At 45.4% G+C, this 22,570-nt stretch overlaps 1 protein-coding gene across 4 annotated transcripts; it reads left to right on the forward strand.

Annotated features, from left to right (window-relative positions):
- Nucleotides 1-1,129: 1,129 nt before the first annotated feature.
- LOC119218737 (adhesion G protein-coupled receptor B1-like) lies at nt 1,130-21,894 on the forward strand. Of its 4 annotated transcripts, none has more exons than XM_037473341.2 (32): nt 1,130-1,579; nt 3,927-4,712; nt 5,388-5,537; nt 5,635-5,733; nt 5,836-6,000; nt 6,311-6,475; nt 7,583-7,747; nt 7,863-8,027; nt 8,131-8,232; nt 8,348-8,454; nt 8,562-8,756; nt 8,894-8,962; nt 9,944-10,052; nt 10,521-10,664; nt 10,761-10,830; nt 11,020-11,122; nt 11,516-11,559; nt 13,089-13,215; nt 16,232-16,335; nt 16,463-16,565; nt 16,710-16,860; nt 16,980-17,049; nt 17,159-17,225; nt 17,335-17,420; nt 17,616-17,787; nt 17,897-17,992; nt 18,113-18,149; nt 18,344-18,966; nt 19,095-19,130; nt 19,255-19,359; nt 19,553-19,603; nt 19,825-21,894. In XM_037473341.2, the coding sequence occupies exons 2-32, from the start codon at nt 4,007-4,009 to the stop codon at nt 20,020-20,022; spliced, it is 4,584 nt and encodes a 1,527-aa protein (XP_037329238.2). In that variant the 5' UTR covers nt 1,130-1,579; nt 3,927-4,006; the 3' UTR covers nt 20,023-21,894. The 4 variants fall into 4 exon arrangements, with proteins under 4 accessions (XP_037329238.2, XP_037329239.2, XP_037329236.2 ...); XM_037473339.2 differs by having other exon boundaries at nt 1,131-1,579; nt 18,110-18,149; XM_037473340.2 differs by having other exon boundaries at nt 1,131-1,579; nt 5,839-6,000; nt 18,110-18,149.
- Nucleotides 21,895-22,570: the final 676 nt, after the last annotated feature.

Genomic DNA, 22,570 nt, shown 5'->3' on the forward strand with positions numbered 1-22,570 from the left:
CCCATTACCACAAAGCTATTATTTGAAGAAAATATCTAAAAGGAGCTACATTGTATTAAATTTTCATGTTGATGTTGTGTACTGTTATTCACCCAATCTAAAGATTCCCCCCCAAGGACAATAATGACTGATGATCACTCATAATCGGTTGCACTGTTTTCCTGACTCATGTTGCTTGGACAGTTATTATTTCTCTCTCTCTCTCTATCTCTCTTTCTCTCTCTCTCTCTCTCTCTCTATCTCTCTCTCTCTCTATCTCTCTCCCTCTATCTCTCTCTCTCTCTCTCTCATAGCTTGGGTAGAAGAGGAAACGAGCCAACATTAAAACAACGTGGAGACGCCCACGTTGGGTTATCCCTTTCACACTTTGAGATAACTACCCAGATCTGCCCACTCCCCCTCAGGAGGAACAGGGAGGGATGGAAAGGAGGGTGTGCCCTTAAATCCTGTGAGCTATCGTCTGCGCCTCGTCTCAACTTTTAATTGGACGAGGAGATACGGAGACACTATGACGATCGCCGGAACAGGCGCCTTGTGCACAGCCGAGTTAAGGAAACACCCCGGCATGATAACTGCCCTTTTTAAGTTACCCTAAAGAGTTACCCCCCCCCCCCCCCGCCACACACACACACACACTATTATCAGGTGGCAATGTATGTGTGTGTGTGTGTGTGTGTGTGTGTGTGTGTGTGTGTGTGTGTGTGTGTGTGTGTGTGTGTGTGTGTGTGTGTGTGTGTGTGTGTGTGTGTGTGTATTATACAAATACACGGATACAGGGATAATCAAGCTTTTTGTCGAAGGTGCATGTGACTTGGACAATGAGCAGGTGATTCTAGTTCCGGTACCTTTGGCTCTACGTTAATATCTGCGTAGTTTGCTGTTGATGATCGTCTGTCTCTGTCTCCATGCACGGATCCCTCCCCTCTCTTCCCATTCAAGGCCCCTCCCCTCCCCGCGCCGACACAGTCACTCTTACACTTACACGCGCGCGCTGGCACGCACGCAAACACTTCTCCCCCGCACACTCCCTCCCGTCTTGGTGCTGTCTCATTCACTTCAGTACGCCATCCACGCACCGACTGCGAGTCGGCTCGGAGGGGGGGGGGGGGGGGGGGTTGGATATATAAACCTCAGAGGGGAGGCCACAAGCTACACTGAGACAGGACCCACTTGCAGTGCAAAGACCTCAAGCAAAGAAGACTCCGAAGCCGGGAGTAGAAGTACCAACATTTATCCTGGAGCCTAGAGAGAAAAGACAAGCGAGACCACAGCGTTTGGTTCGACGGACTGTCTGCTGGAGCTCCGATACAGCCAATTTGTAACTCCGCTATACACCAGTTTATCTGGACATAGCAGCTAAACAAAGTTGGTAGTAAACTCTTTGGAGTTTGGTTAGAGTCAATATTATTTCTTCGCTTGAGAGAGTGGACTGCACTGAAACTTGGGATCGACCCGTCCGGGGTCGGGCTTGGACCTGTCGCATCATTTCTGCGGCATCGAGCACTGCAAAAGTTTTGGACCGGATCTGAAGACTTTGAGTCGACCGGACAGAGAAGACGTCCGCAGAGCGTTTTTTAAGGTAAGGAAAGACGACCAGCTTGACTCAGCTTTACTTGTATGTCTTTGCTTTGGTCTGATAATATGTTTTTCCTGTGAATACGCGTTTTTGTGTTTAAATGTGAATGTGCGGAACATCGAAAGCTACAAAGTATGAGTGCATGCATGTTGTCCTACAGCTTGTTTCAGCAGATTATTCTGCGAGAACTTCTTTATCGCTGTCCGTGGTGCTGAAGTTCTCTCCACCGGCATTGAGTAGCATGCGGTGCTTTTCGCACACATCTGAGCTGTCTGGCCGCCTGTCTGTCGTTTTTTGATCGATCGACCCAGCGCTATATCGTAGCATTATTCTCGGGGTGTTTTTCCCTGTGAAGCCAATCTCTCACAATGTCATAGCTCTACAGCGGAAAGTTAGAATGCAGCAACAGGTTTCCGTCCAGAACTTTCAGATTTTCTCCCATCGCTTTGATGATTCAACATTTTATCAGGCATTAAATGTCTCAAGCGGCAGGAAAGTCTGTCAGCAATCTGCAGTTATTTGTTTAGCTGCTTGTTGGTTTTGCTGTCGGTTAATATGCAACATAGCTATCAAGTGGTCGAGTCTCTTGCACACATGTGCAAGTATTTGCACAGGGCAAACCTGTAATGGTTGTACACTTTGCTGTTCGCTTTAGCAAAAGATACCCATTCTTGCAGAAGAATGACTCAGAGTCTAGATGTCTGCATTAGACCATTAGACAAATAGTCATTTTTTACATTTTTCCTCGCCGCATTCTGGTGCAGTCATGCAAAGTACTTATTTACCACTAACCATGCTCAACCAACGCCTGCTCAGTTTTATTTGCAACATTAAGTAAGTTATATGCCTAATATGAATTCTGTATCTTTACTCAGACAGGATTCTGCAAAGTCTGCATGGCAGCTCAAATGGAGAGCATGCCGCTGATGGCAATTCTGCAGTTCCGTACTGTTTTTCACACTAAATCTGCAAAAAATAAACCCTATTTCTATACAACAAATGGACCACTGTTGTTGGGCTGCGTGCTTTGCAGAAATGCTTTTGATGACAGCAAATGGATAAGCGACGAAAGGAGAGAGGGGTGGAGAGAAATAGAGTCATCCTACGACAGCTGGACCTTTCTTTTCACTGTGCCTCGTCAGATGCCCATTCATGGTGCTTCCGGTTGAGAGATACACCCACCTACACAAGGCAGAGGTCTCCGTTGTGTTGTTCACAAAGAGGCAAGGCAGAGAGGGAGGGAGAGATGTGCGGAATGTAATTACGAGTGTTGTGCCTGTAGAGTGCAGGTGCTTCTCGCGGCGAAGCTCGCTATAGGCATCAATTGTTCCGCGGTGTGCAATGCCCCTTCACTTTAATCAACCCCTCGGTTGCATACACAACAAGCAGGCAATTATTCCTATGCACTTAATAAGAGCCCCCTTTATACAGATATACTCTAACCCCTAGAAAGAATAAAACATTGAAAGGAAGAATACAAATCTTGAGTAAAAGATGTTGCTGAGCAACAGTGTTTCCTCCTTTCTTTAGTGCTCCATGGAGCATACTACAATGTTTAAGCCTGTCCGGTCATGTAAAAATGCTTTCACATTGAGTCTGCACCTTCTCTCTCTTCAGGGACAGCTAGACATTCAACGTTTCTATGAGATTAATTAAAGTCCACAAAGGGCAGGTTTGCAGCAGGAATTTTGTGCATAAAAATCCAAAATTGTAATAGGTTTTAGTGATACGTCTTTGTTATGCATGCATTTGAGTTAATATGCAAGAGTTACTGTCATTTACTGTCACTCTTGATTCATGTTACATTAAACTTCGCGCTCTGGTATCCAATGCAAAGTAAATGCACTCACACTGCGCAATGGATACGAAATAACCATCCTTCTTGTTTACTGCTCAATTGGAGGAGTGCACAAACAGAGGAATTAATAGGCGTCTTGTGGTTGCCAGTGGCAATGCTTCTATGGACGTCAGACTGACGCACATGATTCGCAGTGCAGTTTGGTGTGTGGGAGGAAAGAGCGAGAGCTTGGAAATACCAGTCTACTGTGAAGGACTGTAATTGCAGTGCTAGAGCAATTATGTCCCGAAGGACTGAGCATTTTAGATCACTGAATCTGCCCCGAAACCCTATGATACAGATCGGTGGCAAATCCCTGCTGCATTAATATCAGTTCAACAATAGGTCCAATTAAAATCCATCTCATGAATGTTGTGTGTGTGGAGGAAAGTGCATTTAATTTCCAGGGCTTTTATCCTGCATACTAATTTGTAGTGTTTTGTTCAGATTATTGAGATGTTGGAGTACTCTGACAGATTTGTTTCCTCTTTTTCATTCCCTGTTTCTGTGCAGCTTCAATAGTGATATCGATTCCCTAAAGACTGCAAATCCAACAGTTCTTCAGAGGGATTTTAGAGATACATAATTTCACGATGGCGTGGTCAGCTCTTACCGGCCCCTGTGCGGCCCTTGTTCTACTCTTCTTCGGTTTGACCTCCTGCACTCCCTCCGGCCCAGCCTCTGCCACCTGCGCCACCCTGGAACAGAGTCGCTTCTTTGGTGTATTCTCTTCGACATCCACCATGCCCTCCACGCCATGCTCCTGGACCCTGCAGAACCCCGATCCTCGCCGCTACACCGTCTACATGAAAATCACCAAGCCGACCGACTCCTGCGTGCCCCGCCAGATCAAGACCTTCCAGTTCGACTCCTTCATCGAGACCTCCCGCACCTATCTGGGCATGGAGAGCTTCGATGAGGTTGTTAAGCTGTGCGACGCATCAACCACTGTCACATACCTGGAGTCCACAAAGCAGTTCCTGCAGATCCGCAAGGTGGCCGCACGAAACGGCGTGGAAATGTTGGAGGGCCAAAATGATGTCAGTGAGTTCAAGGCTGAGTTTCTGGTCGTGGGGAAGAGGAACCCAAGCATGCCTGCCTGCCAGATGCTGTGCCAGTGGCTGGAGAAGTGCCTGTCCAGTAGCACCCATGATTATCCCTGTGGCATCATGAACACACCCTGCCAGTGCTGGGAAGCCCCAAAGAGGAAGCCAGGGAGCTGCTACAGAGGCGGCGTCTACGTTGAGAAATGCCTTCCTGTTCCCCGTGACAATGGACGCGATGCTGAGATCATCATCAGTAAGTTTGTAAAATGACTGAACTAGTTACAGCAAAAGAAAAACAAAATTATCTAAAAATCTCGCCCTTGAAAACAGAACAGACAGTTTTCTTCCCAACCATTTGCTGTGTTACTTTATAATGACATTCATTAGGCTGGATCATGCTCTCCAGGACACGGCCCTCATGGCTCTCCAGCCCTGTTTTCTTTCAGTGTTTGAGTGTGAGGTAACGATCCATGTCTGTAGAGCAGGGGAACAGGCAAAGGATGTGCCCTAGTGCGCCACAGAGTAATGAGAAGTAAATCAAAGGTGTTAGAGAGTATTTGTGTGTCTTCCGGCCAGCCATAGAGGGAATGTTTGTGTGTTAGATAGTGGGAGTTGAAAAGAGCACAAAGACCTCACAGTCAGCTGGTGGTCGTTATAGCAACGCACCTGTCGGCCTTACAAAGCACTCTCCCCTGGCTCCCACAAAGTGGTTAACAGCAGATAATCGCCATTTAAAATGCATCTTCCATCCGGCTGAGGACCCAGTTCTGCACAGAAATTATCATCCTTCCACGTTCTCTCCACATAGAAAAACAATATAATATTACCTGTTCTTTTATTTGCACACAAAAACTCTTATACATTTATTCCTTATAACAATACCAGTTTCCAACCTTGCTCAATGTCCTCTTCTTATCTCTTCCCACAGAGGGCTGGGCGGGTTGGGGACGCTGGTCAGTATGCAGCCAGGAATGCGATGGTGGAGTTCAGGTGCGCAGCCGAGCCTGTCAGCCGGAGGACGATGTGTGCGAGGGAACCGTTGAAGAGGGACGGGCCTGCAACCCTCAGCCCTGCATTGGTAAGCCCACCTGTCATTTGGCCATTACGTTGGGAGCACTCAGCTGCAGGTGGCTCTGTTTCAAACCAATAACCATGTCATTTTGTAATTGTCTCAGGCAAAGAGCGAAACAGGAGCCAGGGTCTGCGAGCCATCGTTGGTTTGAAGAGAGACAATGCTGATGATTCTAACTATGGAGTTGTTGCAACACAAACAGGTGAGAGGAAGTTTATGTTGTTGTTCTTTTTTTACACAATATCTGCTTTGCAACTGTTTCTGTCCTTGTCCTTCATGTTTTTTGTATTTTTTTTTTCAACAGTAGATTCTAAGATAGATGAGTGGTCTCCCTGGAGCGCATGTTCAACCACCTGTGGAGAGGGCTGGCAGAGCCGCACCCGCGTCTGTGCCACTTCCTCCTTCACCACCCAGTGCACAGGAGCCCTGCGTGAGAACCGGCCCTGCAATAATACGTCCATCTGCCCCGGTGAATGCCATTTTGTCTTATTGATTTCCCTCAGAACCCGTCATAAGGGGGAAGTAGACAAAGAGAAGCAGTCAGAGAGGCTTTTTAAACATTCACTAACTGAAATTTGGATTGTGGAAAATAGGCTGCAATTCAAAAGCAAGTAAATTGCACATATAGTTTATGTCTATAGTTTACAGTTATGTCTTAGAGAATGTATGAAGAACTGTTCAACCTAGTGTAGAGTTGTTGACCTGTTATGTAAAGCATGTTAATTTATAAAAGCGGCTTTAAACTGAGCTTCTATTTTCATATTATCCCTCTTGTGTAGTGGATGGTGCTTGGGATGAGTGGACCCCCTGGAGCTTGTGCTCATCCACGTGCGGCCGTGGTTATCGCGATCGTACCCGCACATGCAAGCAGCCCCAGAACGGAGGAGAGCCTTGCCGCGGCCCTACAAGACAAACCAAGTTCTGCAACATTGCTGTCTGCCCAGGTGGGTCAACGAATCCTTTGTATTTCAGACTTTATGGATTGATGTTATAACAGCAGGAAGAATCGATAAATGTAAAAATGAAACATTTCTATTGTGGCAGTTGGTTCTTGTACCACCGTGATTAAGAATTCATGACAACTGAGCTTAGTTATCCCACTTGACACTTCAGCTAAGTGATTCATTTATGGGCAACAATTAAGCCACTCATTGGCAACCCCATAGTAACAAACAGCAACTGCAGTGACAGGTTAACATTAAATATGACGCATTGACAGAATAAAAGCCTTTATGGACATTAGTCAGCAGCTTTGTAACAGCTGTAGGTGACTCATACAGTCCTCATGGTCACCCAACATATTAGATGTTTTCTTATTTTGCCACCTACTCATGTGCAGAAAGGATTTGACTCATTTCGAGGTCACAGTTTTGCACTTAGTTCAACTCAAGTTGGGTTTTCCCTCCATCCAACAGAAAATGTCTGTATTGCAAATGCATAAGTTTCATCAACAGAGGGCTCGCTGCGCTACAGCTGAATTAATGTTAGTGTCTGAAAGGGAGGATCTGCAAACTCATTACTCTGGGATTATTATGCTGAAAGGCTTAAACAATTGAGTGGTCCATAAAAGCCCTTTTAGGATGATAAAATATTTGTTTATAATTGAACAACACTTTTCACTTTATTATTTATTTATTTATTTTATTCCTCCAAATTAAATCTGCTGTATGAAAAGTGTTTGCATGGAGTCAATCAAGTTCCGTCACATTTATGTTTCTTCAACCTTAATTTAAAACATCTCAGAGTGCCACAGAGCTAGCATATAGTTGTTAAACAGTAAAAAGAGAGGGATCGGAGAAATTGGTCTGACTAATGGGCATCATGAGATGAACTTGATTTTAATTTTGAGCACAGTGGATCTGAGAGTTAGATGTACAAGGATAGATAAGCACGCTCAAACTCTGTTTAACATAAACTCCACTGATGAAGATCTTGTGAGTCTGTAATAGCATTACTGAGTGTGCCCTGATACATTTGGCCTGAAAACCTCTCTTCTCCTCGTGCTCGCTGTAACACTCTTGCGTGTTTGTGTATCCTCTGCCTCCCTCCAGTGGATGGATCCTGGAATGAGTGGTCTACTTGGAGCCCATGCACCGCTTCTTGCTCCAACGGCACCATGCAGAGAATGAGGGAGTGCAACGGCCCGTCCTACGGCGGCTCAGAGTGCCACGGCAGCTGGAAAGAGTCAGCCACCTGCTTCCTGAAAGAATGCCCTGGTAATTAAGAAAAAAGAAACAAAAAAATGCACTTGTTCAAAGGCCACACTCCAGATAAAAGTTAAATTAGTTGATCGTATCACAGTAAATTCATGGAGTGAAATGTTCTCTTTAGTTGACGGACGCTGGCATGCGTGGAGCTCTTGGGGAAGCTGCAGCAAGACTTGCGGCGGCGGCCTCCAGCAGAGGCAGAGAGTCTGTGAGGGACCCTTCTTTAGTGGAGAACCTTGCCCTGGTGAAAAAGGAGAGCAGAAACGTTGCAATGAAAAGAGATGCCCTGGTTAGTGACCCCATTTCAATGCATAAAGAGTTGCCCGACCTCGATACTATTCAGTACGGAAAGAGAAAACTTATGCTTTCTACTTGCTCTTCGTACTTTATAGAGCCCCATGAGATCTGCCCTGAGCAGAACACCGGAGATGTTGTGTGGAAGAAAACCCCCGCCGGGGACATGGCTGCTGTTGCTTGCCCCGCTGATGCTTCAGGTACAGAGACAGCGAGGATAGCGCTATGCTTTGTCTGTTTTCCATTGTACACGTGAGCGTGTTTACCGTCCCCCAATATGCAGACTACAACTTTTGTACTTTCTTTGACTGACAGGTCTGATTCTGCGCCGGTGCACCCTGGACGCTGTAGGTCTTGCATCCTGGGAGAGCCCAACTCATACCAAGTGTGTCTCCAAAAACTACGATAACATTCAGATGCTGGTATGCCCCCACATATGGACCCTGCCTGTCCTCAAACGGCACATTTGCCCAAGTCGAACCGGCAAATGTCGAAGATGTAGATTAACCTCTCCACCTTTCTTTTGCAGTCCAGGGACTACAAATCCAAAGCGCAGATGGGGCAGAGTGTGGACGGGGTTGCCGAGGTGATTTCCCGCCTAAGATTCTCCTCCGATGAGGGGGCCAAGTACAGCGGAGACCTCTTGGCCGTGATGGAGATCTTGAAAAACACAACTGAGCAGTTCAAGGGAACCAAACTGAGATTGAGTAACGCTGATGTTGAGGTAAGCTGAAACGTGCACATACCTAGGCGTCATTTTGTGCAGCATGCGGTAACAAATGCTTCTCTGACCAAAAATAGTTTCTAATTAAGTTGGATTTGGTTCTTCTTACACCTTTGCCTCCATTTAATGATCTGCAGAACTACGTCCAGACAATCAGCAACCTACTCAAAGAGGAACATCGTGACAAATGGGAGGAGGCACAGCTGGTACGTGATAAGAGTGTGTGTGTGTGTGTGTGTGTGTGTGTGTGTGTGTGTGTGTGTGTGTGTGTGTGTGTGTGTGTGTGTGTGTGTGTGTGTGAGTGAGCGGCAAAGATACTAAGTCTATCACGCTAACGTTCTTTTGATGGGGCAAGTGTGTGCAGGACAAATTCAGGGAGGGAATTGTCAAGTTGTGCCTGAGAAGTTTGTGTGAATCTCGAGTGTTTCAATGGATTACACGCCTTTAATGAGTAGTACTTTACCAAGAGCTAAAAGGATACTTAAGTTAGCACTTTGTTAACAGTTCAGTGTTAACAGTTCCTCAGAAAGATGAGCAAGTATGTAAAAGTTAGACAAACTAAAGACTCACACTGCAGTGGGTAAACACATATTTGTGCACAAATTGAGAGCTGGATTGCAAGTTTTGAAGGCCACTGCGACAAGCCATTACTTGAAGGTGAAAGGGGAGAGATTGAATCAGGGAGAATCACTACACCCACGCAGCAATCTGTGATCCTCTATGCCATCCTACGTATCGATGGCTGTTGTAAAGGGCCACGGACAGCACATTGGATACAAGCACACACCTTGCGCCCACATTGCTGTAGTTGTGCGTCACAGACATGCACGTCAGGCTGCCGTCCCTTCCACCAAGCAACAGGGAGAGGACAAAAAAACTGAAAAGATTGTGAATCAACAGACTGCCCATTTATGGTCCGAAGGAAGTTCTGTGGTCGCATAGCAGCAAGCAGCGTGTTTTTGTCTTTTTTCACTCCACTGCTGAGTGCTCTGAAAGAAGAAGTACAAACTGGACCGACAAAGGAATAAGGAATCTAGAAATGGGAAGTTAACAATAAACAGGCGGCTTGCCAAAATGCTCTGTTATGCTAAGTGGGTGAATTGAATACTGAATGAAGGTGATTGTGCCCCTTTTTACCCATTTTCCCTTTTTCTGACTTTTCCTCCTTTTTTTCTTCTTTTATCCAGATGGGTGCCCACATTAAGGAGTTCCTTCGCCTTGTTGAGGACTTTGTGAGCATGATTGGTATGCAAATGAGCGGCTTTCAGGACATTTACGAAGTCACCGAGAATTTAGGTGAGCCCAAATTTCCTCTGCCAGCTGCTCTCTGTCTGGTCAGGATCTGCATAAATCTTGATCTCACTTCTGAGTCCACATAGACAGCAGCAGAATGCATCAGTTATCACTTTCACAGCATGTCAGTTTTACCATATCATGTGCCATCTCCAAAATAATACAAGTCATTTCTTCATTGCACACATATGGCTAAAACAGAAACTCGTGAATCTGTCAAATACTGTAAATAACTGTTCTAAACTTCACACTGAGAGTCACGCTCTGTGACTTGTGACTGTTCTGTGTGGCCTCAGTGAAGGTGATATTCTCACGGGATGTAATTGAGAATGACACACATGACTCATCTAATCAAAATGTCCTTGGCATGAGTCAACTCTTTAACCAACACAGTGTACAAAGAATCTGTGACCTCTAAGTGCTAATTACTAACAAAGTCCCCCCCTGCCCCTTCATCTCTTTCCTATTCAGTGCTGAGCATCCACAAGCGCCCGACAACCACAAACTCCAACTTCACCTTCCCCGTTAAGGGCTGGAGGGGCATGCTGGACTGGGTCAGGACCTCTGAGGAGAAGATCTCAGTCTCCCGTGATGCTCTATCCATTGACCAGGCTGGTAAGATTGCACAGACATCATTTTCATCATTTTCCACGTTCACCAATGTGCAGTCTTGTGAGTTTGAGTCTAAGCAGGCTTTTTTGCTCTTTCCAGATGGCAACGATGCTTTTGTAACCGGAATCGTCCTCTACAGAAACCTTGCCTCTATTCTGTCATTGCAGAGGTAATTGGATTCCTCTGCTTTTATGCGTGCAACTGTCTCTCCATGAAGTATATATTTTATCTCCACCAGATGGCGCCTTACTCACATTTACTCCGGTGTTCATCCTTACATTTTGTATTGTAATGCCTTGCTCTTAGCTCCTGTCCAACCATGACCACGCTGACTGTTTAATGTTCTCTTTCTCCACAGTAACACCACCCTCCTCAACTCAAAGGTGGTGACGGTGATCCTCAACCCCACCCCAACCCTCCTGTCCACTCCCGTTGAGATCGAGTTCCCCCACCTCCACAATGTAAGTCCCTAATGGTTGCTCATGGAGCCCAATGCAAAAGATCAATCCCCCTCTGGGTGTTTTCTCTCCGCGGTACACCGAGCCTGACATTCTGCTGACATTTGCAGTGACACTGTGACTTTTTTATCGGTTCAAACCCAGCAAAGATCACAGATGAACCAAACTGTTGGTTCACAATGAGGACAAATCATGCGCAGTAATTAGTCCCTGCAGCGGAGAGGACGCTGTTTTTGTGTAGGCATTATGGCAGAGTGGGGCAAGAAATGTGGGAAGATGTCGGGCAGCAAGTTGTTGCATCTCACAAGTTTATAGTTCACCACACCAACCTACACATTTGCCTTTTATGCAGGGACTCCTCATGCTGACTTCTCCATCTTCCTCTCTTTGTTTCAGGGCACCACGAATGAGACGTGCCTCTCATGGGACGACAGTGAAACGTAAGTGTTGACCACGGCAGATTTTTTTTCTTGTCTGTCCTCTCAACGCAGAGAGAGCAATAATGTTTCATCCCAACAAAGCAACGCCACATGTTGACCCATCTCTCCCAGCCAGAAGCACTAAGGCCACTAAAGGCCTCTCTCGACATACTTACTGCATGACAAAGACATGCATTACAACCTCAGTGATCCTCAGTGGCTCCAGTTGAGTGACACTACACTTAATGTAGCAGTCTCCCGAGTTTCCGAATGAAGACAACAACAGCCCTCCCTCCCTCCTCCTTTGCCTCTAAGTCACGGTTATATGTCACCGCCGGGGTTGACGGCTGTGGTGCGTGGAGGTTTCTAAAGATGCTTGGATTCATTTGAATAACTTATTAAAGAAGCTCCTGCTGGCCTGAATCAATCAGCCCCAAACCCACTCTGCCCTCCTGAAGAATACACAGTTGGACCATTAGCATTTAGATGTTGTACTCTCGCGGAGGACAGATAAGAAACGTGGCAAACTGGATAATCCCCCACCCACATTTTTAAATAACCAAAGTCCAAGCAGCAAAAGCAAAAATGAATTGAGGGACACTATATTTCATGGAGGGAAACGTGCCTCTAGTCGAAACCCGTTCATTTTTTGGCGCCGGATGTGAGTAATGGGAAGAGAGCGTAGAGGAGGAAGCTCTTTCTGTCGGGGGGAGTTTGGGGTCAATGCTTCTTTGCAGAGCTGATGACAGGAAGTGCTCCATTAGCTTCTCCACCAATTAGCTTTACCCTGATGGATACAGATGTGACAAAGGAAAGGTAGCAAATTACACAGCCACGCTTGCTGTTGTGGGCTTTCTTTGCGCAACATTTAACCCATCTGCATCATACACCGGCTGAACCATAACACACCAAGCCAGCTTAGAGCCCAGCGTCCACTTATACGACCCCCTGAGTTTACCCCCCCCCCCCCCCGCGCCCATGACACCCTGCACCAGGCTGAAGCTACTGTCCAGTATGCAGATATGTCATGACTGCATGAATACAAACAACAATCAGTTGGAGTGGACATTTTGGGAGACCTCTTCAAATTATATTCTCTTCAAACCCCCTCCCCCCTTTCTTTTTCAAAAGAGGGTACATGTTGTGCTTTGGCCACCCAGTGCACAAGCCAAGTGTTGCCAATCATCTTATGTTTGTAGAGGAAAGATTGCTCCACCCCAATGAGAGATGATCCACATTATGCTAATAACAGATTTATGAAGGTCTATCATCATTAATCATGGTGCAGGTGGCTATTAATCAATTGAATGTGAGAAGCCATCATAAAGGCTTTCAGCTCATTGGAAATGTTATTTAATGTATTATTTTATATGTAGAAAATAATACAACTCAGTCGCTGGATCACAAATATTTAATTGTTAAAATTATGGGCTAATTGTGATAAACATTTCTGTTTATCATCATGCAGCCTCATGTGAGAAGAATCACATGAGAGACTTGTCAGAGCTCTCCTCTCCCAACCCGTCCTTTCTCTCTCCTTCGCTGTGCAGATCCTCCCTGCTCGGGTCTTGGTCTGCTCGGAGCTGCAGAGCGGTGCCCGTTCATTCATTCAGAACCAAATGCGTGTGTGACAGCATCTCAACCTTCGCCATTTTAGCACGCGTTAACTTCGACTCGGTAAGTCTTCTGTCTTTTGACGATGGGGTCGTGTTTTCTCGTCAAACCTTCGTCTTTAATATGTTGTGCAGTGTGCATGGGAATGCGGTGCAGTGGGAATGTAGGCACTTGGTTGTTTTCGGGTGGTTTGCCGTGGCGCTGCATGCCAGCACTTCTTTGTCTCCGTGGAGGTGCTGCCGATCGGATAATTACAGCCTGGCTGTTTATATTGAGGGGAAACAACTGTTGATTTGGAGGAATTGCATTTCGGTTTTTTTTTGTTTTTTTTTACGAATACGTGATGCATATATCTATATATATATTTTTTTACGAATACGAATATACTAAATCATTAATATTCTATGGAAAATGGATTATGATTATGAAAAATATTAAATATTGAAACCCATATTTTCTTTTGACTTAAAATGACTTTTGGAATACTGCATAGTTAATTTCGTTTTGTTTTTTTTAATATGTGCATGTCAGATTGAGTAAACAGTGTTAGTGCAGGGAAACCTGTGTGTCCCGCAATTCTTTGATTTTCGAAATTTGCAAATACGCATTGATGTGTTTCATGCGCAAAGACAATGTCTCATTTCCCCCGATTAGACTATGTTGGCTCAAGAGCTGCTCGTTCTCCAGTTGCCGTGGCAACGGCTTCTGCAGCGCAAACTCGGCCAGTGTGATTCCCGATAAATGAGAGTCAGAGGAAACGCACAGACACACACAGACACAAACACGAACGCACACACCCAGACACACCTCATCTCTGAACAACCCCCCAGCACAGAGGAAATTATCTGTCCATCTCCGCTGTGCGACTGCTGCTGCTACAGACAACAGATGTCCATCAGTTTGAGGAAATGTACATTTGACATTTTTAAATGTCTCCTTTATTTAGAGTGCATGAGTGGCAGAAGTGCTCATGAATAGGGACCACAGTGTTGTTCTGCTGCTAAGGCCATTCTCCTGCTTTCTTTCTCCCCAAACCTGTTGTTTACATTTAAGATTATTTGTCTTGCTGTTGCCAGTCTGGACAGCGCCTCCCATATTTACCCAAACCTCCTCCTGTCAATCTCCTGCAACAGTTAAAAGGCAACTGCGTCAATCATTCCAGTCCGTCAGTACCTCTCAATTCTCAATTACACCCCCCACCCCCCTCTTCAACACCCCCATGCTCATCCCCTTGCCAGAGAGACGGACCAATGACAGACAGACGTCTAGTAATGCATAGATGGTTCCTTCCACCTCTGCAGCAATCCTTTGATTTTACAAGCCGTATGAAGAATACCAGCAAGGCGGGATAGGCAGAGAGAGACAGAAAGGAGGTGTGAAAAACAGTCGTACGCTGCAGTGTGTTAGCGCTCATTCGATACGGTCAGATTTCAGGAGTCCTTTAGCCTAATTTGTGTTGGAAGCATGATGGTCCAGTGGGAGCAGCCCACTCAGTAACAACAGATGCCCTTGACCACTGGGTTAACCAATTTATATATTTTAACAGTGGAAAATCTGGTCCCTCTGCACATTTGTTCAAAATGAGAACATGTGATTCAGTCAAGGACAAGCAGAAGACAATGCTTCACATTTAGGTCAAACTGGCTGTCTGGATTTCAGGCCCATGGTGCAAGCATCAACCCAGATACTGAGACGAGGAAGGGAGGGATCAGAACATACTGTATCGCCCTTGTTATTTTTTTTTACTCTCCACAGACTCAGTAAAGGCTGAAGCAAAAAAACAGCTTACCGCACTGCTATCTGCCATCTGTTTTGGGGCGCTTCCAATGCAGCTGAATAGATCTTGAAGCAAATTTGCCACGTTAACTTAGTTTTTGGCTGCTGTGGGCCTGACTTTACCAGCTGTGCTTGGGTTTCAGAAAAGAAAAGCCTATGTGGAGCACATATCGAGGTGGAGAGAAACAGTGATCTGAGTCTCACAAATGCGCCATTTCAATTCTCTATCAATAATGGTAAACATGGTGGAAGCCGTGCTTCACATACACTTGCAATATGAGGATTTATAGCCATCATAAATCAAATGAATTAATAATTATCAAAATCAAAGTCATGTCTGTTCCTTCCCGTACTATCTGTGCTAATTTTGATACCTGCAGATTTATTAGATCTGAGGACGTTTTCTTACCCACCCAATAGGAGGCACTTAGCTCTTTCTCACTCCATCCACCCTCAACGGATTAGAAAATATAATCACCCATTTGTCAATAATTCAAAGCGAGTGCTTTGTGAAGTCTCAAGGAGCTCAGATGGTTGTGTGCAGCAGTGACCTGTCGGTCCTCCATGGGATCGAGCAGCAGGGAAGACAGACAAAAGACAATCCCTCCTCAGTTTCCCCCCACCAGAGATCCAGTGCAAGGGCTGTTTGAAACATGGGACGGCCACTGGCAGCGGCAGCCGCTAAGCTGCTGTCAGAGATCAGAAGGGCAGGTGGTGGCAGATTAATGCTCAGGTGATAATGATCCACCTGTCGAATTCTCACAGGTATGGGCAAAGAGCTGCTGTGCGACACTGAAGCACCAGCCTAGCGAGGAAGCGCTGAAACGCAGCTAAAAGCGCCAGAGAAAGATGAGCTCTGGACGTCCGTCAATGATTAAAAGGCTGCAGTGATGACACAGCAACCCCAACTGCAACCTCTATGAACTGCCCCTGGAAATTGAGCAACGTACCTCGTTGCTTAATGGAGGGAGATATATGAGCAGCATCCTCCCCGCCTCATTTGCTGAATCAAAAGCGAACTGGCGATACGCGGTGACCCTGACCACTTGTTTTGTTTGCCGCTCCATCTTTCTGACATGTTCACCTTGGGATCACCTTGCCTCAGCCGTGGCCCGATTGTGCTATTCAACCGTCTGCCTACAGGGAGCTGTCTGCTCGTCCGGATAACGCACCCCCACAGGCTTTGCTTGTACATGCATGTCTGTGTGTGTGTGTGTGGATCTTATTGTTGTTTTCCTCTCTGAATTAATGTGTGTGTGTTTCAGCTCTAAGAGGCATATTTGGTCTTGTCTCCTCTCTGTAGATCATGGACAAGTCACTGCTCCCGTCTGTGACCCTCATCGTTGGCTGTGGGGTCTCCTCCCTCACGCTGCTGCTCCTCATCATCATCTACGTCTCCGTGTGGAAGTAAGTAGCCCTACCAGCAAGTCCGCCATGTTGGCCTCTAATTGTATAATGCTGCACACTCTGGCCTCTCTCCACTGGGCACTCATCTCTAAACGTCTTCTTTTCCTCTCCCTTTTCAAAACTCCAGGTACATCCGCTCAGAGCGCTCTGTTATCCTCATCAACTTCTGCCTCTCCATCATATGCTCCAATGCCCTCATTCTCATCGGACAAACTCAGGCTCGCAACAAGGTACGGCACTTTTCCAGCCAACCCCAACCTCTCTTTTGAACCTCTCTGAAATGCTCTACTTTGGGGATTTTAGAAGCAGCAGCGCCAATGACACAGATTTCTCATCTTTCCTCTCCATCCCTTGCTCCCTCTGGGCTCACACAGGTGGTGTGCACTCTTGTCGCTGCTCTGCTGCACTTCTTTTTCCTCTCCTCCTTCTGCTGGGTGCTGACAGAAGCTTGGCAGTCCTACATGGCTGTAACTGGTCGTCTGCGCAACCGCATCATCCGCAAGCGCTTCTTGTGCCTTGGCTGGGGTAAGAGCACCTGGCTTTCTTTTTCTCTCACTTCTTTACCACCTCTGTTGCATTGTTTTTCACGCACGCTTTTTATCTTCTTGGGGTCTGACTTTCCCATTTTTTCTTCTATCTTGCAGGTCTTCCTGCACTGGTGGTAGCTGTATCTGTGGGTTTCACCAAAGCAAAGGGATATGGCACTGTCAACTAGTGAGTTTACTTTCAACATTTCCATTTTTGGGCTTTCTCCTTTATTTTCATCTATTCTGAAAAGCACTTCCTTTGCTCAAGCATTAACATTTGTCCTTCTCTTTTGCAGCTGCTGGCTATCTCTTGAAGGAGGACTCCTCTACTCCTTTGTTGGTCCTGCTGCAGCTGTTGTTTTGGTACGTTTTCTGACGTCCCAATTCATCACAATACATAATCTGTTTTTCGTTATAAATGCATTACCTATTATTGCATTGTCTCATCCATTTTCCTTCCTTGCAATCATAGGTGAATATGGTCATTGGTATTCTGGTCTTCAACAAGCTGGTATCCAAGGACGGCATCACCGATGTGAAGCTGAAGGAGAGAGCAGGGTAGGTCTTATTGATCTTCTCTGTACACTAGAGTATTGTGCTTATCGCCCTTATCGGTGCCATTAGGGGTTCATTGATGATGTGCTTTGATATCAAGCCTCACAATCAAACAGCAGGAGGGAATAGAGCTCTGGTAGCAGATAAATAGAAGTCCATTGCAGGATGTTTGATTCTAATCTGTTTTCCTTTCTGCAGAGCATCATTGTGGAGCTCCTGTGTGGTTCTGCCCCTCTTGGCCCTCACCTGGATGTCTGCCGTCCTGGCCATCACCGACCGCCGCTCTGCCCTCTTCCAAATCCTCTTTGCCGTCTTTGACTCTCTGGAGGGTTTCATCATCGTCATGGTCCACTGCATCCTGCGTAGAGAGGTAAGGAAAATATTGTTGAATATTGTTTGTAGTTGATGGTTTTTCTTGATGAGGTCACATGACTTGTGATCTGAATGTAGTTCCCTGACGTTTTCCCTCTATCCATTAGGTTCAAGAAGCTGTTAAGTGCAGAGTAGTCGACCGCAAGGACGACGGCAGTGGAAACTCTGGCAGTTCCCATCACAATGGCCAGAGCCAGCTTATGGTAAATTTCTTGGCGTATTGCCTTTTTAATGTCTTGAGTGCCTCTTGCATTTTATCCCTAAATGAATGTGCATACATTTCATGTACTGATAGAATTTTTTTCTTCTTCTTTTATCAGCAGTCTGACAGCGAAAAGGACAGAGATTCAAGCAGACAAGGTGAAGCTCCATTTACATCAGCGTTTTCCTCCTGCTCTTAACCTTTTTTCCATTTGCATTAAAATGTCTGTGAGACTTTGCACTTAAAACACAAAATCATGCATAAAAAGAGAACATATTTGTTAAACCAATTTCTCTGCCTTGTCATGTTTCTTTATTGTTTTTTAACACCCTCTTACCATTTCTCCTCAAAGGAATGAAGAGCTCCTTTGAAGAGAAAATGCATCCTCCTCAGCAGCCTCTCCCCATGGGCTCGAACTTCCACACTCTGCCATCCAACCCCAGTAAGAGCCACATGCAGGCAGTCCCCGAATACTCCAGCCACACCCTCACCCTGAAGAGAGAGAAGAGCCGACTGGCGGGCGGAGTCGACCCGTCCTGCGGGAAACCCGTGTACGTCTGCGAGGGGGAGCTTTTCAAGCAGCTGGACGCCGATCTGGCTCGGGCTCAGGTCGAGGGAAGCCTCTCCGATGGCAGCAGCTACGTCCTCATGCCCAACACCACCTCCACCCTGAGGTCCAAGCCCAAGGATGAACCCACAAAATACAACATCAGCGTGGAGCAGCTGCCACAGGCCAGGCTGATGCACCTCAGCGGCCCCTTTGCCGAGCCCCAGGCTGCCTTCGGAATCAAGTCAATGCCCCACGACCAGGTCAGCGTGTCGTACTCAGAGAGAGACTCGCCCATCCAGAACATCCACAACATGTCTAGCGAGTCCCACATCACCCACAGCAGCCTGGAGAACACCTTTGAGTCCATGAACTCCATGATGTCCAAGAGTGAGACCATCTCCACACTGTCTATGAGCTCCTTGGAGGTAAGAGCAGATGGAATAGTGTGACGTACGCAGAACATTTATTATTTTATGGATTATTGTGCAATGTTTCTCACATTTATGTGAAACTAAACAACTGTCTCTTCGTTTTTGTTCTTTTGTCTTTGCAGAGACAGAAATCCCGTTATGCTGAGTTGGACTTTGAGGTAAATATTGTTTGGATTCTGTCTTTTTAACACATTATTGATGGTAATGTGTGCTAAATATTTTGTAGCAAGTATTTATATTCTGAGAGTTAAACTTTATATTCTTCTTCATTGTCTTCCACAGAAAATAATGCACACAAAGAAACGCCACCAGAACATGTTCCAGGACCTAAACAGGAAGCTACATCATGCTAAGAAAGACAGGGAGTCACCTGCTTCTGACAGCAAGGTAACATGTCATTACATGATGCTCATCCCCATTTGCATTGGCATTCATTTCCATGAGCTGCAGAACAAAACATGCAAAACACAACGCAGCCAATTGTAATGTTAAACCAGATTTTTTTTTGATAAAATCATGACCGTATCATTACTCTGAGGTCATTTGATTAAGGATGTATTCTCTTCCTTCCTTCTTACAGTCTGTGAGATGGAGTGTGTCTTCAGGAGGAAGTGACAAAACGAACCACAGTGTGAGTGTTTATATACAACTCACAATCTTAATTTTTACTGCAAGACACACAATCAGATATTACACTTCCCTTAAAGAGGAATCATTTCCTCAAATGACAATTCATTATTAGAATATCACCTCCAATGAAATGAAGCCATTTCATTTTGATTAAATCGGGAGTTTGCTAGGGGCTGATGGCCGACACCAGTGTTAAAGTGCCTCCTCTTTGTGTCTCAACAGGACAAACAGCAGGGTCCTCTGGACAGGCCGTGGGAGGGAGTTCGGGCAATGCAGCAGTCTCCTCCTGCATGGGTGCGTAAAGACCTGGAGCCCCTTGCTGCCTCGCCTCTGGAGCTGCACTCTGTGGAGTGGGAGAAGGCTGGCACCACCATCCCTCTGGTGGGACAGGACATTATCGACCTGCAGACAGAGGTCTGAGGGCGAAGAAGGGGGGAGGGGGGCTAGAGAAGCCACCTGATGTCACCTTGTTCACCTTTTTGGTTTTGGAATGGCCTCCTTTACAAATATAGTAGAGGAAACCGAGGATGGGAGAAAGTAGGTCCCAGAATCAATGTCTTCAAACCCTCAACCAGAGCAGGATGGAAGGGAGAGAGGAGAAGGAGTGGATGTGGTGCTGGGAATGTTTAATGTAGCTTCTCTGTGTGGACTTAGAGCATCTCATGAGTGTTCTGAAAGTCAAAGGGTTAGCCTAGCGAGCAGCGGTTTCCGTTGACCACGACCGGCAGTCGTGGTCGCGGGTGTTTCCTGAACTATTCAGCCTGGATTCAGAAGACATGGTCAACGTATCTGTGCTTCTTTTTTCCTTCAACTCAACCATGGAGAGAAATGAGTTGATGCAACGCGGAGCGCCTTCCCCCCCTTCTCGGGAAGAACAAACTTAAACTCTTGGCTGCTCCCTTTCCGGTTACCTTCCAAAATGGGACAAGGCAAGAGAGCATAAGGGACCAGATCATGCTCAGTGTCACACTGCACTTTGGTAGAAGGGCACACACAATGTGTGTGTTTGTTTGTACTGCTTCACACCTGGAACTGATTCAAAAAGCCTGAAATGAACATCTTCCGTGAGACTCTCATACTGAGAAAATGACTCTTCTGGAGAGCAGGCTTAATCGTGCTGGTGGGGCGTTTCACTGCGGTTCTCACTTTGGTTATTATTATTCCAATAATTATTTTCAGTGTTATGATTAGCATTGCTATTGTCATTATTGAGTTTACAGTCTATATTTTTTATTTTTCATCGCCCCGATGACTGTCATGCACAATTTATATGGTTTTGTGCTGTGACCTACACAATTGGGCTCCAAAAAAAGAAAGATTCTTTGATGTGTTGTGAGCCTATGTGGAGTACATCGGGACAAACACACTGAGTGGTAATGGAGATGGTTGGTTACCCAAAATGTCTTGGCTTCTCCAGCATTCTGCTTCAACAGGAAAAAAAACAGCACTGGGATGAACACAGACTCTCACGCAGGAAGAGCAGTGCAGGCTGGGGAGAAGATGGGTCAAAATGCCAGGAGGTGTCCCAGCACAATACTGCAGGCTCTTCCATGTCATACATGTGGATTCAAGATCAGACCATTCTTCAGTGCCCTTTTTGTTTCTCAGCTTTGCAGGACTCCAGGAACCGAGCCGAGGTTCCTGGCGCTGACATGACTTCCAATGCAGCGCCAGGTCCTCGAGGTCGCAACACTTTTGTGTTTTCAGCCATCAGCGTGAAATAGTGCAATATGATGGGCGCTTGATGCTCAAGCAAGACTGATATATTGATTTAGGCAAAATCTTTTTTTACCAATGTTTCAACAATTTTATACCATCTTCCTCATATTTACAGAGCATATAGATGCATTCTGAAAATATTGTATTACAAATCTGTATTAGTAATTCAAGGAATTTATTCACTAGAGATTTGTTAGTGCAGGACTCCATATTTGGAGCTCTCTGTGACAGGTAGATAATTGTACTTATATAGAATGAATGATAGCCTATGAATATAAACTGTGCTTCAGGATATTCGTTATTACTCTCTGCCTTGTAGCATTGGGTAATTGACCCTCATGTCTCTGTAACAGTATGTTTTTGATAACCTTGTTGTAACTCGATAGTGTGTACTACCAGCTAAATTCCTATGTCCTATCCCCAAATCATACCTCGAGATTACTTGTACTGACAAACCATTTGGATTTTCTTGTCACAACTTTGTTTGTGTTCTGTTTTACCTCCTGTAAATGTACAGTTTTCATAGCACAAAATGAATGTGACTCTTTTCTAATAAAATAAATCTATATTACATGAAAATTCTGATCCTTGATTATTGGTAGGCAGACATATCATAATGATGAAACACGCGTTTTTGTCCAACTGAACAAAGTCTCCTGCAGATATATATAAAGCACCAAAATCCAGATCAGCACCAAAATATAAAAGTAAAATCCCACAGATACAAACTAGGATTAGTAAATGAGAAACTAGAATTGGCCGTTTTGAAGCCTCTTGCAAACATTTTACTGTCTAAATATAGTCATGATTTGCAGGTATAGAAAACAGCAATCTTTTAAGATGATGAAAGAGCAACTCTCCTCTGTTCTATTTTCATTGCAATGAGGCCAATCGTCACAAAAAAAGTTGAATAATGAGAAAACAAACACATTTGACAGGGGCCAGAATGTGATTCTGACCTCTTTAAAAATAGGAGGTGTTGTCGACAGTTTAAATTTAGTTTTGTCTGCAGTACTTGAGACTCTGCTTTCTGCTTTTTTCTCTCTCCTCCATACAAGCAGCTTTTGTTCTTCATTCTAATTCAACCAGTTTGCTGTAATTCTGCTGCAAGACGTGCACAAAGGAGGATTTACATCCTCCGTTTGTTAACCGCTGCTAATTTTTGTGAGGTCACTGGCTTGTGTGCAAATTATGTTCTACTGTAGCTCCTGTCTTTCCCTGCAATTCACCGCGTATGGGTGAATATATG

Source organism: Pungitius pungitius, chromosome 17 (assembly GCF_949316345.1).
Source record: "Pungitius pungitius chromosome 17, fPunPun2.1, whole genome shotgun sequence".
Taxonomy (NCBI): Eukaryota; Metazoa; Chordata; class Actinopteri; order Perciformes; family Gasterosteidae; genus Pungitius; species Pungitius pungitius.